General features: G+C 37.7%; 1 protein-coding gene across 1 annotated transcript; it reads left to right on the top strand.

The window, feature by feature from the left end:
• Positions 1–1,738: 1,738 nt before the first annotated feature.
• On the top strand, positions 1,739–9,186 carry LOC4350359 (uncharacterized). The gene is made up of 8 exons (XM_015761676.3): positions 1,739–1,883; positions 3,177–3,200; positions 4,109–4,214; positions 4,753–4,821; positions 5,429–5,925; positions 6,009–6,270; positions 8,356–8,564; positions 8,934–9,186. Exons 1-8 carry the CDS (start codon positions 1,879–1,881, stop codon positions 8,998–9,000), a joined length of 1,239 nt encoding a protein of 412 aa, XP_015617162.1. The 5' UTR covers positions 1,739–1,878; the 3' UTR covers positions 9,001–9,186.
• Positions 9,187–13,928: the final 4,742 nt, after the last annotated feature.

Below are 13,928 nucleotides of genomic sequence, written 5' to 3'. Positions count from 1 at the left end.
CACTGTAAATCATCCACTTTCGTCGCGAGAGTGCGAAATCCCTCTGTAGGTTTGTCCCGTAAACCTTCCGTTCACCCACAAGACGGGTGTTTATCGCTTGTTCCATCTAAATCGGCTCTGCTAGTCGGTTTAATATATCAAAACCATCTTGATCTAGCTTTTGCTAGGTTGAGGTGGTTGGCGACTCTAAATCACCACCACGCATTTAGGTGTCCTGATCGTGATTGTCTTCTTGCTAGAAAAGTTGCCAACTTAAACAAAAAATAGTTTGTGTGCAAAACTTTTATATATGTGTTTTTAGTGACTTAAAAGTTAACACTGAAAAAAAACTATGTTGAAAATATGTTAAAATTGTTTTAAAATTTAAATTTTGCTTTAGCTTATTTTTTAGGCAGCCGATGGATCTCTTAGAACAGGTACAATAAGTCTAAATCAGCATGCTATAATGTTTCATATAGCAGATTTTTGCCTGGTTGAAAGAGAGAGAAGGGTAGGAGAGAGAGACGCGGGCTACTATTTTGCAGCCAGGCTGCACGCGGCTCCCCGTGCTGTAGGCCCAGTTTTTTTTCCCTGCATGTGTGTAACTTTGTGCATCATTTATTAGCAGTCAATCAAAGGATACTATTTGAGATTAAAAAAAATAAAATGCTGTGCATGAGAAATATGTAGAGATCATTACTGTATTTATTAGCTTTTGAAACAAGCTATAAACAGGATGATGTGTTATTTTTATAGCCACTAGCGAGCTGTACTATTAACCTTGCTCTCTGCTTCTACTAGTAAAAACTAATTCAGCCAAGGAATAAGATCACTTTGACTCCCTCAACTGACCGCCGAATATAAATCATATCCCTCAACCACAATACTAGAAATCTTAACCCCCGAACTATCTAAACCGGTACAATTTAACTCTCTTGGTGGTTTTGGAGGACGGTTTCGCTGACGTGGTGGTGCACACATGACAGTGTTGACTTGATCTTCGTTCCACGTGGCATTGAAGTGGCGCTTATGTGGCATTAAAATTAAAAAATATATGCTGGGCCATTTGTCATCCACACACACAAAAAAATGTGGGCCCACTGACATGTGGGCCCAATTTAACTCCCGCGGAAGCAGCTCCTTCTTGCGGATGCAGAGCGGATGCTGCGCGCCGCCTCCGATTTTGCGGCGGCGGTGGGCGCGTCTCGGCCTCGAGGCGGCGACGCAAAGCGAGGAGTGGTCTCCAGCCGCCGCCGCTGCCGCCCTGCTACCACATCTCGTCCTCTAGCCGCCTGTCGTGGCCGATTCGGAGCTCTGGATCTAGGTTGGTGGAGCTCGGTGTTACGCCGCCGGAGTCGTCTTGTCAATGCCACGTGGGACGAAGACCAAGTCAACACTGCTGCGTGTGCGCCACATCAGCAAAATCGTCATCCAAAATCACCAAGGGAGTCAAATTTGTACCGGTTTTAACAGCTCGGGGGTTAAGATTTCTGGTATTGCGGTTGAGGAATACGATTTAGATTAGCTGGTCAGTCGAGGGAGTCAAAGTGAATCTTATTCCTTCAGCCAATGGCCACGTATCGGCCCACAGATAGACGCCAGCTTATTGAGCCCATGCCCGAACTTCGGCCGACCCATCACTCAGCCCACACGGGACCTCTGGTCGATCCCAACCACTCGTTCTCCGCCGCCGCCTCCCCGTTTCCGCCCGAAGCCCCGCACACACGCTTTATCACCCCCTCTTTCCCCGATCGCCACCGCCGCACCAACCCCTACCCTGAGAAGAGCTAGGTTTTTTACCCTCCTCACTCTCCCTCGCGTCGGCGGCCGCGCGCAACTTTCCCTGAAGCCCCGGATCCACTCAACCCCCCTCCCCCTCCGCGCCAGATCGTTGTGTTTATGAGGTACTTGCCGTCGTCCCGCTTCTGCGGTAGCCTTAGATCTCGCTTTCTTCCTTCCCTTTGTTGCCTGTATGGCGGCGGATCTGTGGGCTGTCGGTTGTAGGGGTGCTGGATCGGAGTGGGAGGGGGTTCGAGCTGCTGTTTGCTGCTTTCTTGTTTGGAAGCTGGATTTTCGTTTGGTGATTCTTGGTGACGCGCTCTTGATTTGGGTAATCTTGGATGTGCGATTTTCCGGCGAGTTTTGATGGTTGAAGCTTGGGGATTCCGAGCGCTCAGTATGATCGGATCTGGTAGCTGTGAGTAAGCGAGGTTCCCTTTGATGTGCCTTGGTTTGATTCCTGCGTTGTAGGTCTATCAAATTCGTTGCGTACTGGTAGATTTGTCCGATTTGTTCGTCTCATTGAAATGGTATAAGGAATTAGCTATGTTTATCCAGACGTTTATCGTGTCAATATTTTCGTTGTTTGGGTAATTTGATAGTCTTTTCTTAAATCTTCAATGATTTGATGGGTTTGATGGAGCTGCCTTTTCTGCTTTTAGTCAGTTAGGTTCCTTGATTCCTCACAGATTTGGCGGTTGTCAGATGTTTGAGTTTTTCTTGATTAGTAAGTTCTGTGAATTTTACCCTGAGATGAGCATGAAGATTCTTGAGTTGTCCGTTGTTATTTATGAAGATTCTGGAATTCTCCGTCGATATTTTTAGAAAGTTTCACAAAACCACATATCAGTATGTTATGTTTTATGACTGTAGCTGCATAAAGGTTTCTCGGCCAGAGTCTGGATACTCCATCATAACCAAGTTCTTTTTTACTTACACATTCTTTACACATTTTTTTTACTTACCTTACACATTTTTTTTGACATGTTTTGGAATGTCCCGATGGCCTTTTCCAGTGCCAATAAAATAACATCTGGTTAAGGGAGGGGTTCTATGAATGTGTTAGGACCATAAAGCATGGGGAGCCTCGTACAAAAAACCTTTCGTGATTTCTGCAACAATGGCAATAAAACATTTGATTTTTTTTTTGGCCATTTAGTGCATACCATTATTTTACCTTTTGTCCTATTTAAGTTCAATTTTCTTTTGATAGGTGACTTATGTTTTAGACACATAGGGACACTTGATCCATTTTAAGTATGCAGGGGTAACGGGTTATTGAATTATTAGCAGTCCCTGCTTTGTTGTTTAACATTTTATACGCCTTATGCCATGATCACTTGAATTTCATCCAAATTGGAGATGATGCTTTCTTGTTGTCTGATCCAATTTCTCTTTTACCTATTTTTTGTCTGCAGCTCGAAGGAGAAGCCCACTCTTGGGTAAGGCTCTTGGTCTCGCAATGGTGGTGCCAGTGAATCTGCCAGCCACTAACTCTGTTGTACTTTTTCTCTAGAATTTAGGTTTATCACGCAAATACATCTACAGCGAATCAGGGATGAAATTGTCCCAAAAACCTTATAATTAACTTGTTCCAAATATTATTAGCCCACATATAATTCATTTTTATCCGTAGCAAAGCATGGGTATTAGCTAGTTCTTTTAGATATTTCTTGTTTACTTTCTTCTGGTGCTGTTGTACTGGGTGTTCATATCATTTAAGCACTATATTGGAATGCAACATTACGAATGAATCTGCACAGCTAGAGCTATCACTGATGTTACTCCTATAAATTTGTGTATGCTAGATCAATATGCACAACTGCACATACAGATATTTTGATTGAGTCATATGTAGAACTTTTCTGTTTTGTTCGTATTGCAAGTAGTAACATATAGACATGCTTTTCCTAAATGCCCTTGTACTGCAACTTAAGCTCACAAAATGTATGGGCATAATTTCAACTTTGATTTCATTTTGATAGAGCTTTCCTTGTTTAAGTATCTATGAGGCGCAAACTTGTTCAAGTGCTGTGCTTTAAATTTTGTTAGTCCGTGTTGCTTACTTAGTCCTTATGATTGTGTTTGTAATCTGTCTTATCTGACCTAGCAATAGTAGAGATAATGTTGCATGTTTCTTTTGCATGATGTTCTTGCTTTTAAGATATATTTATCTTGTCTTTTCTCATTATTACCTTAACTACGCACTGTGTGATCATACAGTAAGGGAATGAGCTGTCATGTGGTTTGTTGTGTCAATTCATAGTATTGTGTGAAGTTTTCAGCTTTCTTTGCAACTATCATATAGTAAGGCTATCTTAATGATTTTTTTTGTTATGCTATACTGCAGAGGCCAGCGGATTAAGACCCGCAAACGGAATATTGCTGCTCCTTTGGACCCTGCATCATTCTCTGATGCAATTGTCCAGATTTATCTGGATAATGCTGGAGACCTGGTTAGCCCTGTTAAACATCCTTGACATGTCACCTAACTTTCGTCTCATTTATCTTCAGTTGGGTGTTCTGATAAAATATTTATTGTTGTCTATACTTTTTGCTCATAAGGGACATGCAATTATTCTTGAAAATATTCTTAGCAGTCTGCCTATCATTCTTTGCTAGTACTTTTTTTTAAGAGGTCAGTTGAACAAAAATAAAACCTACGCATTACACTGATAAATCAATTTATTTCACAGATATGTATTGCCATTTCAGCCCCGTACTCAACATATTTAGTGAATAATGTTATCATTTTCATCTCTTAGTGTATTCAATCCAAAGCATTACATGCTATACAACAATTATGACTTCATAGTAAATTTTAATTTTTTTATTCTTGTAATCATGTTGAACATTATTTGGAGTGCTAGAATATCGACATACAAGCTAACATTATATTTATATGTAAAACTATCTTGCCGACCTTCACATACATATGTTTTACTTGTATTTTATCCTGTGCAATCAATTCTTATAAAGACCTTTCACTGACAGGAACTTGTTGCCAAAAGTATCGAGTCCTCGGATCTCAACTTCTCACGTTACGGTGACACCTTTTTTGAGGTATTTCCATAGAATTATATGTATGTAGAATTCTCTTGGATGTTGCATTTGTGGTTATGACCTTTAATAGTCTACATCTATATTTATAGTTAACTAAGATATTATTACAGTTCTCTTCTAGCTTATATTGTAATTAGTTTGGAGTTTTAGCTTGCTTGCTTGCTTGGATGCTGTACTCTGTGGCACCAAACTGCCATTTGTCAAGCTATTTTTATACTATTAGCTAAATGCCGGTGCTTTGCAATGGATTAAACAAAATGTATTAATGTGTTACGGAATATTCATCTTGAACTATTTTTTTATGTGGCTATCCATTTAGTTTTGATCCTTTTTAATATTAAGAAGTTCAAGAAGAGGTAACATGCAAACATTTAAAATGGGAGTAGGTGCCACCACCACTACCTGATTAAAAGAGTATAGATACACAGTTATTTTTGAGCTATTTGTGATTTAATTCTTTTGTGTTTATTTTGAACAAAAGTAAAACTACAAATAGTATTGTGCCTTTGAAAGATGTGCAAAATGAATTAAGTACTGGAGTTTCAATTTCCTTGAATAACCCTTGTTGTCAACGAACACTTAAATGTAAATATTTGAAAAACTGCAGGTTGTATTCATTGGAGGGCGCACTCAGCCTGGCACAATAAAACCTGAGGAAGAAGGAGAGCGTCACCCCTATTCTGTACTTGATTGTGCAGCGCAGCGTGAAGCAATTTTGCCTTCTGTTCTCTACATTCAGAAAACATTGCGCAGGAGGCCTTTCTTGATAAAGAATCTTGAAAATGTTATGCGCAAATTCCTTCAGTCACTGGAGTTCTTCGAAGAAAATGAGAGGAAGAAACTTGCCATTTTCACAGCACTTGCCTTTTCTCAGAAGTTATCAGGTCTTCCACCTGAAACTGTCTTCCAGCCACTGCTCAAGGATAATCTTGTTTCCAAAGGGATAGTGCTTTCGTTCATTACTGAGTTTTTCAAAGAATATCTGAAGGAGAACACTTTAGATGATCTTATTGCACTTTTGAAGAAAGGCAAAATGGAGGACAATTTGCTGGAATTTTTCCCATCGGCAAAAAGAACCTCCGAGGCTTTATCTGAACATTTCACGTAAGTTGTTATCATGATTTTTTGCTGAACAGAAGTAGTTAAATGATATTCTGAGTTCTAGTGTTTCATTATGCTCTCTTCAGTAAAGAAGGTCTGACAAGTCTTGTTGAGTACAATGAAAAGAAGATGTTTGAGGTTAAACTTAAGGAGATAAAGTTAACACTGACAACAATGATCAATGAAGAGGCTGAAATATCTGAAGTCACAGAAGCTGTCAAGCAACAGGTGAAAGATGCTAAATTTCCTGATATAGAGGTTGTTCGCATGCTATGGGATGTGCTGATGGAGGCTGTTCAGTGGTCTGGGAAGAACCAGCAACAAAATTCTAATTCAGCACTTCGGCAGGTAAATCTTTTTATTTTGGCATTGATTTTAAAGCAGTTGTGGGATACTTGGAATGTGTATATCTTAGTTCAGCTTCTGAAATTCTACTTTTGCCTACTAGCATAGGTGAGGATAGTCAGCAAGTGTACAACATTGTTTTGTGGTGTATCATATTTCTATTTTGTTATACCTCTCGTTCCTTATTTTTCTCATAGTAAAGTGGATCGTCTGCCCTCCACCTAAATAGAAAACTACCTCAGTGTAACCTCTGGAGAACTTTCTCTTGACCAATCATTTCTCGGGAGGCAAAAGAAATAAAATTCTATCCATAGAACAGTAGAACGATGTTTGCTGGTATGGATAGTAGGAGCTAAATGTATACGAATTTGCATATCATGGGGTTAACTGGCCTATGTTAACCCATGATATGCAAAAGCTATCAATTACTGAGGGAAAATGAACATTGATATCGCCTGTCAAAAGCTACAGTTTAATGGAAAGGCAGGTTAAAGCAATGATTATGAGTGGTTGCTTGTTTGGAAGATGGGGCATTTGATGGCATTTCCACTTTCTAATTTAGGGACAAGAAGCCTGTTAACTTTGAAATAAATGCAACAAACTTTGCAACTTCATTTGTCAATACATATTTGGATAGTTGGATTGATATGTACATGATATGGGTAGGATTTTCTTGAGGTATTCACAAAAATTGCAGTAATATTTTTTTGCAGTTGAATTTTGGCGATTGATGCAAAATGTCAGTTATCTGTGACATGAGAGCAGTATTAGGTTAAAGTCAGCGTCACTTACCGTGTTATAGATGGCATTAGGGTGGTAATAGTTGCCTGCACAGGCCACATAATTGGACGGCCAGTCGTAAGCGGCGAACGAACTTTCACAAATCAGTGAATCAGATCTGTTGTGAGTGCAAACACCAAATCTACCATGTTGGACATTTGGTTGGCCATTTCCTCTTACCTGATTACTCCTTCAATTACTACTACCACATTGAGTGCACCGTCAACCTGCCCAATAGTACCAGTAGATAACAAGTTATAGTGCCACTCATGTCCTTGTGTCAGTTGCGTAGTCACAGTTAAGTTTAGAGTCTAATCTACGACCATGTGATATTACATGCTTCGAAACTACTGTGGTATAAACCCGGGGAATATTGCAAGTATTTTTATGAAATGACAATATAATGTCTTAAGTTGCCTCTAAAATAGATTAAGGCTGTGTTCACTCCAGCCGGATCCCAACCCAAACAGTGTGCACGGAAAACGAAGCGGTCCATTAGCACGTGATTAATTAAGTATTAGCTAAATTTTTTTTTCAAAAATGGATTAATTTGATTTTTTTAAGCAACTTTCGCATAGAAACTTTTTACAAAAAACGCACCGTTTAGCAGTTTGAAAAGCATGTGCGCGGAAAACGAGGGAGAGGGGTTGGGAACTTGGGGTGCCGAACGCACCCTAAAATTTCACAACTATCCTCACAAAAGAAAAAGGAGATCATAATCAAATGTATATATATGTATTAATATGACTACCAGATTATCAGTATAATCCTGATCAATTATTTGCATGTCAATTAACCACTTGGTGGTCCCTTGGTTGTACGAATTCCAACTATTACTACACTGGACAGTATATCCTCTTGATGGGAAGATTACCTTTTAACTGCTTAGGTGATGTGTGAGTATTTGAATGTGTGAACTCTAATAGTTTGGGATGCATTCAAATAAATTGGTTAATGAGGGCTGCTTTCATTATGTATGTTCACTAAAGTTGTGGAAGTGTCACATTTCCCAATGATGGATCGTCTATTAGGTATCCAATTTAAGAGCTTTAACTCTACTTTGGAATGGGTCTATTTTGGACAAATTACTTGAAGATATCCATGAATAAGTGTATTATTAATTTTGCAGTTTGCTGAAAGGGAAAACTCTAGATGCTGCGTTGTCTAGATCCCAAATAGGAAGAAGCACCTTCTATTAGTTATGCTTGTGGAGATTAGGATTAACCTCTAAAGACCATTTTGATCTTTCTAGGTTCTCTTTGTTATGATGGGTATCATTTATTATATCTAAAAATATTCCCTTTACAGGTGAAAGCATGGGCTGGCCTTTTGAATGCATTCTGCACAAGTGGCAGGCTTGAACTCGAACTCATATACAAAGTTCAGACACAGTGCTATGAGGATGCTAAGCTGATGAAGCTATTTCCTGAAATAATCAGAACGCTGTATGACCAAGATGTCCTAGCTGAAGATACCATCCTCCTTTGGTTCCGCAAGGGTTCAAACCCAAAGGGCAGGTAATTGCCTTACGTAGGTCCACTTTTGTACAAGATACTGATTTTACCTAGGTTTTTGTTAATACGATTTCAAGCTGTTAAACAACGCATTTTATGTGGAAACTTTCTATATAAAAGTTGCTTTAAAATATCAGAAAAATCCATTTTTCAAGTTTATAATAATAATTATAACTTGATTAGTCATACGCTAATGGCTTTCTTGTTTTTCTTGTTTTCCGTGCCCTAACTTCAATCTTCATGTTAAGTAGAAACTAACTACCAATGCGAACTTTAGATTGCAATCACTAGTGGATAATATTTGTTTCATGTAGATGTTGTAGAGTTTCAGTTATGTTTGAAACTGCTATAATATTTGCATTTTAATGTCAGGCAATCTTTCGTCAAAGCACTGGAACCTTTTGTTAAATGGCTGGAGGAGGCCGAGGAGGAGGAATAAATGGTGCTACTGGAGGCTGTGCGAATGTATTGTTTGAATATTTCCTTATATCCCAAGTTTCCAGCTAAAGTTATGTATCTTTTGCTCCCTTGTTACTGGGCCGACCATTTTATGATCACATGCTGATCCTAATAGTCTACTGAATGTTAAAATCCCATGCAAGAAGTTATTCCAGGATTTGCTAAATTATTGGTTGTTACAACTTACAAGAATGTTCCATATGTTATTTCTCAACTGTTGGTACTTAAGATATTTTAAATTCTTATGATTTCATTACTGTGACCGGACCTTTCCGGCCAGTAGGGACTCTAGGAAGCCCATTTTTTTTTCACTATTTTGCTCGAAATGAACGACAAATTTGCCATTCGGATCGCCACATGTAACGTGGTTTTGCACTCCCGGTGGCATTTGACGGCCGTTTAGAGGGAAATCCACTTTATTTATGAATTTAGATATGGATGCGATTTAGTGCTTATCTCCCGTTCTTAACAAGAGCCATCACGACTCAATCAAATGATGCTTCCTACGGTTTTATGTTTTGGACAGCGATATTTTCTCTAAACATATATTTGAGTCATGGTTTTAAATTTTACGTAGTGTTAATAAACGTGTTTTCCAGCGCTCCCCTTAGACATGTACAATGGTGGCTAATAACGGTCTCTTAGAAAAATAGTTTATTAACAGATTACATGAGGATGGAGAAAAGAAATTTATTACCAGAAAATTTGTTGCATGAGGACGGAGAAAAGAAAAGAAGTACAGTAAAAAATTATCTAAAAATTTGTTGCATGAGGATGGGGAAAAGGAAAGAACTATATTATCTAAAAATTTGTTGTATGAGGATGGGGAAAAGGAAAAAACTATAATAAAAAGTTGCATGAGGACAGGAAAAGGAAAAGTTGCATGAGGACGGGAAAAGGAAAGAACTATAATAAAAAATTATCTAGTGTATTAATAGTTTAGAAATCTTATTTCTCTACTATGGTAGGAGGATAGTCTATAGTGACATTAATTAATATAGAAAGTAATTAATATAGAGAGCTCATATTAGACTCTAATTTTGTACATGCCCATATTCGTATTTTTCGTTTTACACGTCACCCTCCTCTACCGTATTTTCCGCTTTTCAGGTGCATACACGGGATTGCATCTGCTCTTACTTCGTGAGAGTAAAAGAATTACTCCTTTTGTCTCCAAACTAGAAAAAGATGTATGTACGTTACAACGGGTTAAGGTTATTATAATTTGTTATACGATTTAGCTAGGATAAAATTAGCTGCGTAAATTCGCTTGGATACATTTTTCTTAGAAAATCATGAGCTGCAAATTAGGAGTTCGACTTTTATCTCAAAGTTACTATGTGAGTTTTCTTTAAGAGATTTCTTCTACGACTCATTTTGTTTTTCTAAAAGCAAACGAACTTAATATCCGACTTATACACGGATCTGTATTTTCAAAAGCGAGCGAACATAAAACCGACTCAAACATGGATGACATATCAAAATACCGGCAAAAACATCTTCAATTCTCTACTATTTATAAAATTGAGGATATTTTTGTCGGTACTTTGGTATGTCATCTGTACATGAGTCGGTTTTTAAGTTTGTTCGTTTTTTGAAATACATATCCGTATTTCAGTCGGTCTTTAAGTTCGTTCGCTTTTGGAAATACAGACAGAATTGTATAAGAAATCTCTTTAAAAAAATTCACATACTAACTTGAGACGATTAGACTCTTAATTGCAGCTCAGAATATATATATATATATATATATATATATATATATATATATATATATATATATATATATATATATATATATATATATATATATATATATATATATATATATATATACACATATATGTATGTATGTATATGTATACATACATACATATACATATATATATCTATATATATGAGCATATTCGAAGACTGGGCTAGCAAATCTTTGAGATTGACGAAGTCACCATAGGCGCCTTGTTGTCGATGGGTACATCGTTTACCACATTAGATTTCACCTTAACTGAAACGTATAATAATAATAAGATTAAAATAGCCTTCACCTGTTGTAACGCACTGGTATTTTTTTTCTAGTTTTTATAATAGTAGAGATAAACAAACCAGTATGGAATGCAAGTTTACTCCCTTTGTTTTATAATATGTCACGTATAGTATAAGATTTGTTTATTTTAGAATTGGGACTGTCAATGTGACAGCCGGCTGATTTTTTTTATTGCGTTTACAGCAGGATTTGTAACTGTAGGATTGTACACATGTCAGGATCAGCCGCCTCCCCTCGTGCACGCGGTGCGCGCGCCTCACTCGCATCACGTGCTTCCTCTATGTCGAATTGTATCACCAGTCCATTTGTATTTTGTCCGTTAAAAAGGGCCATGAAACAAACGAGCTTGAAAATGCATGTGAAACCTGTCCTAAAAGAAGAGACACACTCATTCATGCATTCGTAAGACAACATGTATGTGTCACAAATCAAACAAGCCATGACACGTAATATCAAGTTTGCTACATGTCCCTGCGTAACCCACCCAGACTTGAATTGAGGTTGCTCAGTGCCACATGACAGACTTGAATTGAAGTTGCTCAGTGCCACATAAGGAAAGAAATAAAGAAAACAAAGTGAAGAAAAGAGAAGGCCATATGTGTGTACTACCAAGCATTTGCAGCATTCAAGGATCAAGCCACAATTATTTACTTAACACTCATCAGCATTTCAGATTAGTACGCAAACCCAATACACACGCGCGCGCGCGCGCGCGCGCGCACACACACATATATATATATATATATATATATATATATATATATATATATATATATATATATATATATATATATATATATATATATATCGGAGAAGCAACTATAATAATTAGCATTTCAGAGCAGATACATATTAAGAGCTAGAGTGTTCTTCCATGTTTCCCCTACTTTGGTAGAGCAAGGGGATCAGAAACTATACTGGTGCTATCTACTCCGCCACTTAAGATCACTCAGTGATGTCTTTTTTGACCAATGCTTCAAAAAGCAAACCGTTTGAGAATAACAAAACATTTGTGCTGTAAGAAATACAAAATTGTAGGTAAAGTCAGTTGTGCTAAAATTGACACATCCATCCTTCTTAACATCACACATACACGCCAAAAAAAAAAACATCCACTACAGTTGGTTCAGGAGTTTATGAGATTGTAATAGTACAACATAGATCAAAATTACCTTGAGAAAAAGATATCATCCAACGATATTGCTAGCTTGAAACCTGGATTTTGATAAATAAAACAGTTACAACTATTCTTGTTAGTTTTGGGACATTAACTAACAAAGAGGCTGATGGAGAGCTACAATTGGAGTGCTATATGCTAACATCAAAATATATTAATTCCTGACAAAACTCCCCATCTATCCTCATTTTGACTAAACTAATTGCATCTTATAAGTATTATTTGCTATAAGACTGTTTCTAACAAAAACATAGACGGTAGAATTGATATATTTTTATGGAAAGTAAATAGCGGCATTAAGAACGATTTCCAGTGGTTAGGATATGACCTAAATATGCGATAAACTGATTAATATGTACCAAAATTATAAAAATATAACAAAGACAAAAACAAAAACACATACTTTCTGAAACTTTTCTGAAACACATACTCAGGATCGAATTCTGCCGGTTTGACCGGCCGGTCCACAAGCAACGTTATGACCGACCAACATATAACGGTCAGACCGGCTCCGTGAAGGAAATCGACACTAGGTGCAAAATTTGGATGTAAACACATGCCCCCTGCCTTTTTGGTGAACATCGTGAACCTAAAGACTTGGGAACTTGCCAAACACTCGGGAAGTATTTCTTCAAGTATTTCCCATTAATTGCTCTTTGAAATCGTTCTGCTTGTAACGTCTCAAGAAAATAAAATATGCATTCCCTGAAACGATTCCACATATCCAATAAGGACATTCCCAACTATGTGACCACTTACGGAACTCCATAAATCGAGAACCCAAAGGCAAAATCGTCTTCCATACCAAGTCTCCTGCTTGAAAGATTTTTCTTTCACTCTTTTATTGTAGGATTTAGCTACTCTCCTTTTCTCCTTCTCTATCACTTCCAAAGCCTTCAAACACTTATCGGTCACATCATAAAGATTGTCTCCCATAAATGTTTTCTATTCTTCAACCAATAAGTCATCTTGCTTTATGTATCTAAGAGAGCCATGATTCACCTCTATCGGTAAAACGGCTTCTTGTCCATAAGCCTACTCAAAATTAAGGAGTAACTTTAGTAGCACCATGTTCAGATATCCTATCATCCCATAATGCTTCCGAAAGCACCTCATGCCACCTCTTTGGATGTTCTTCGATCTTTTTCTTGACTAATTTCAACGACATCTTATTACTCAACTCGGCTTGTCCATTAGCCTGAGCGTAGTAAAGAGATGAACTTAACAATTTAATACCATAAAATTTGGAAAAACTTCTTACCTCCTTAGACATAAAAGTTTGAGGAATGCCAAATTTATGAGCAATATGCTTTTAAAATAAAGTCAATTACCTCCGTGTAAGTCATAGCAGCATGAGTTTGGCCCATTTGGTGAAATAATCCATTACAACTGGCACGAACTGATGCATTTTGGATGACGAAGGATAAATTTGACCTATGAAATCTAAAGCCCAACTTCGGAACGGCGATGGTTTAATAATAGGATTGAACACTGCGGCGGGCACCAATTGAACATTAACGAACTGTTGACAAGCTTCACATCCCGTATAATGCCTAAAATAATCATTAATCATTTTCGGCCAATAAAACCCCACTCTCTTAAGCAACCAATTCATCTTATGGGAAACTTGGACCGATCATTATCTAAGCATTTCAGTAATACCCCATCTATATTTCGGTGATATAAC

The sequence above is a fragment of the Oryza sativa genome, chromosome 11 (genome assembly GCF_034140825.1).
Source record: "Oryza sativa Japonica Group chromosome 11, ASM3414082v1".
Classification (NCBI taxonomy): Eukaryota; Viridiplantae; Streptophyta; class Magnoliopsida; order Poales; family Poaceae; genus Oryza; species Oryza sativa.
This window is presented reverse-complemented; position numbering and strand designations above follow the sequence as displayed.

Bases quoted from the DNA above. Each gene is read 5' to 3' on its own strand.
- LOC4350359 (XM_015761676.3), top strand. The intron at 4,215-4,752 runs GTTAGCCCTGTT...TTTCACTGACAG, and splicing joins TGGATAATGCTGGAGACCTG to GAACTTGTTGCCAAAAGTAT. The intron at 6,271-8,355 runs GTAAATCTTTTT...TTCCCTTTACAG, and splicing joins CTAATTCAGCACTTCGGCAG to GTGAAAGCATGGGCTGGCCT.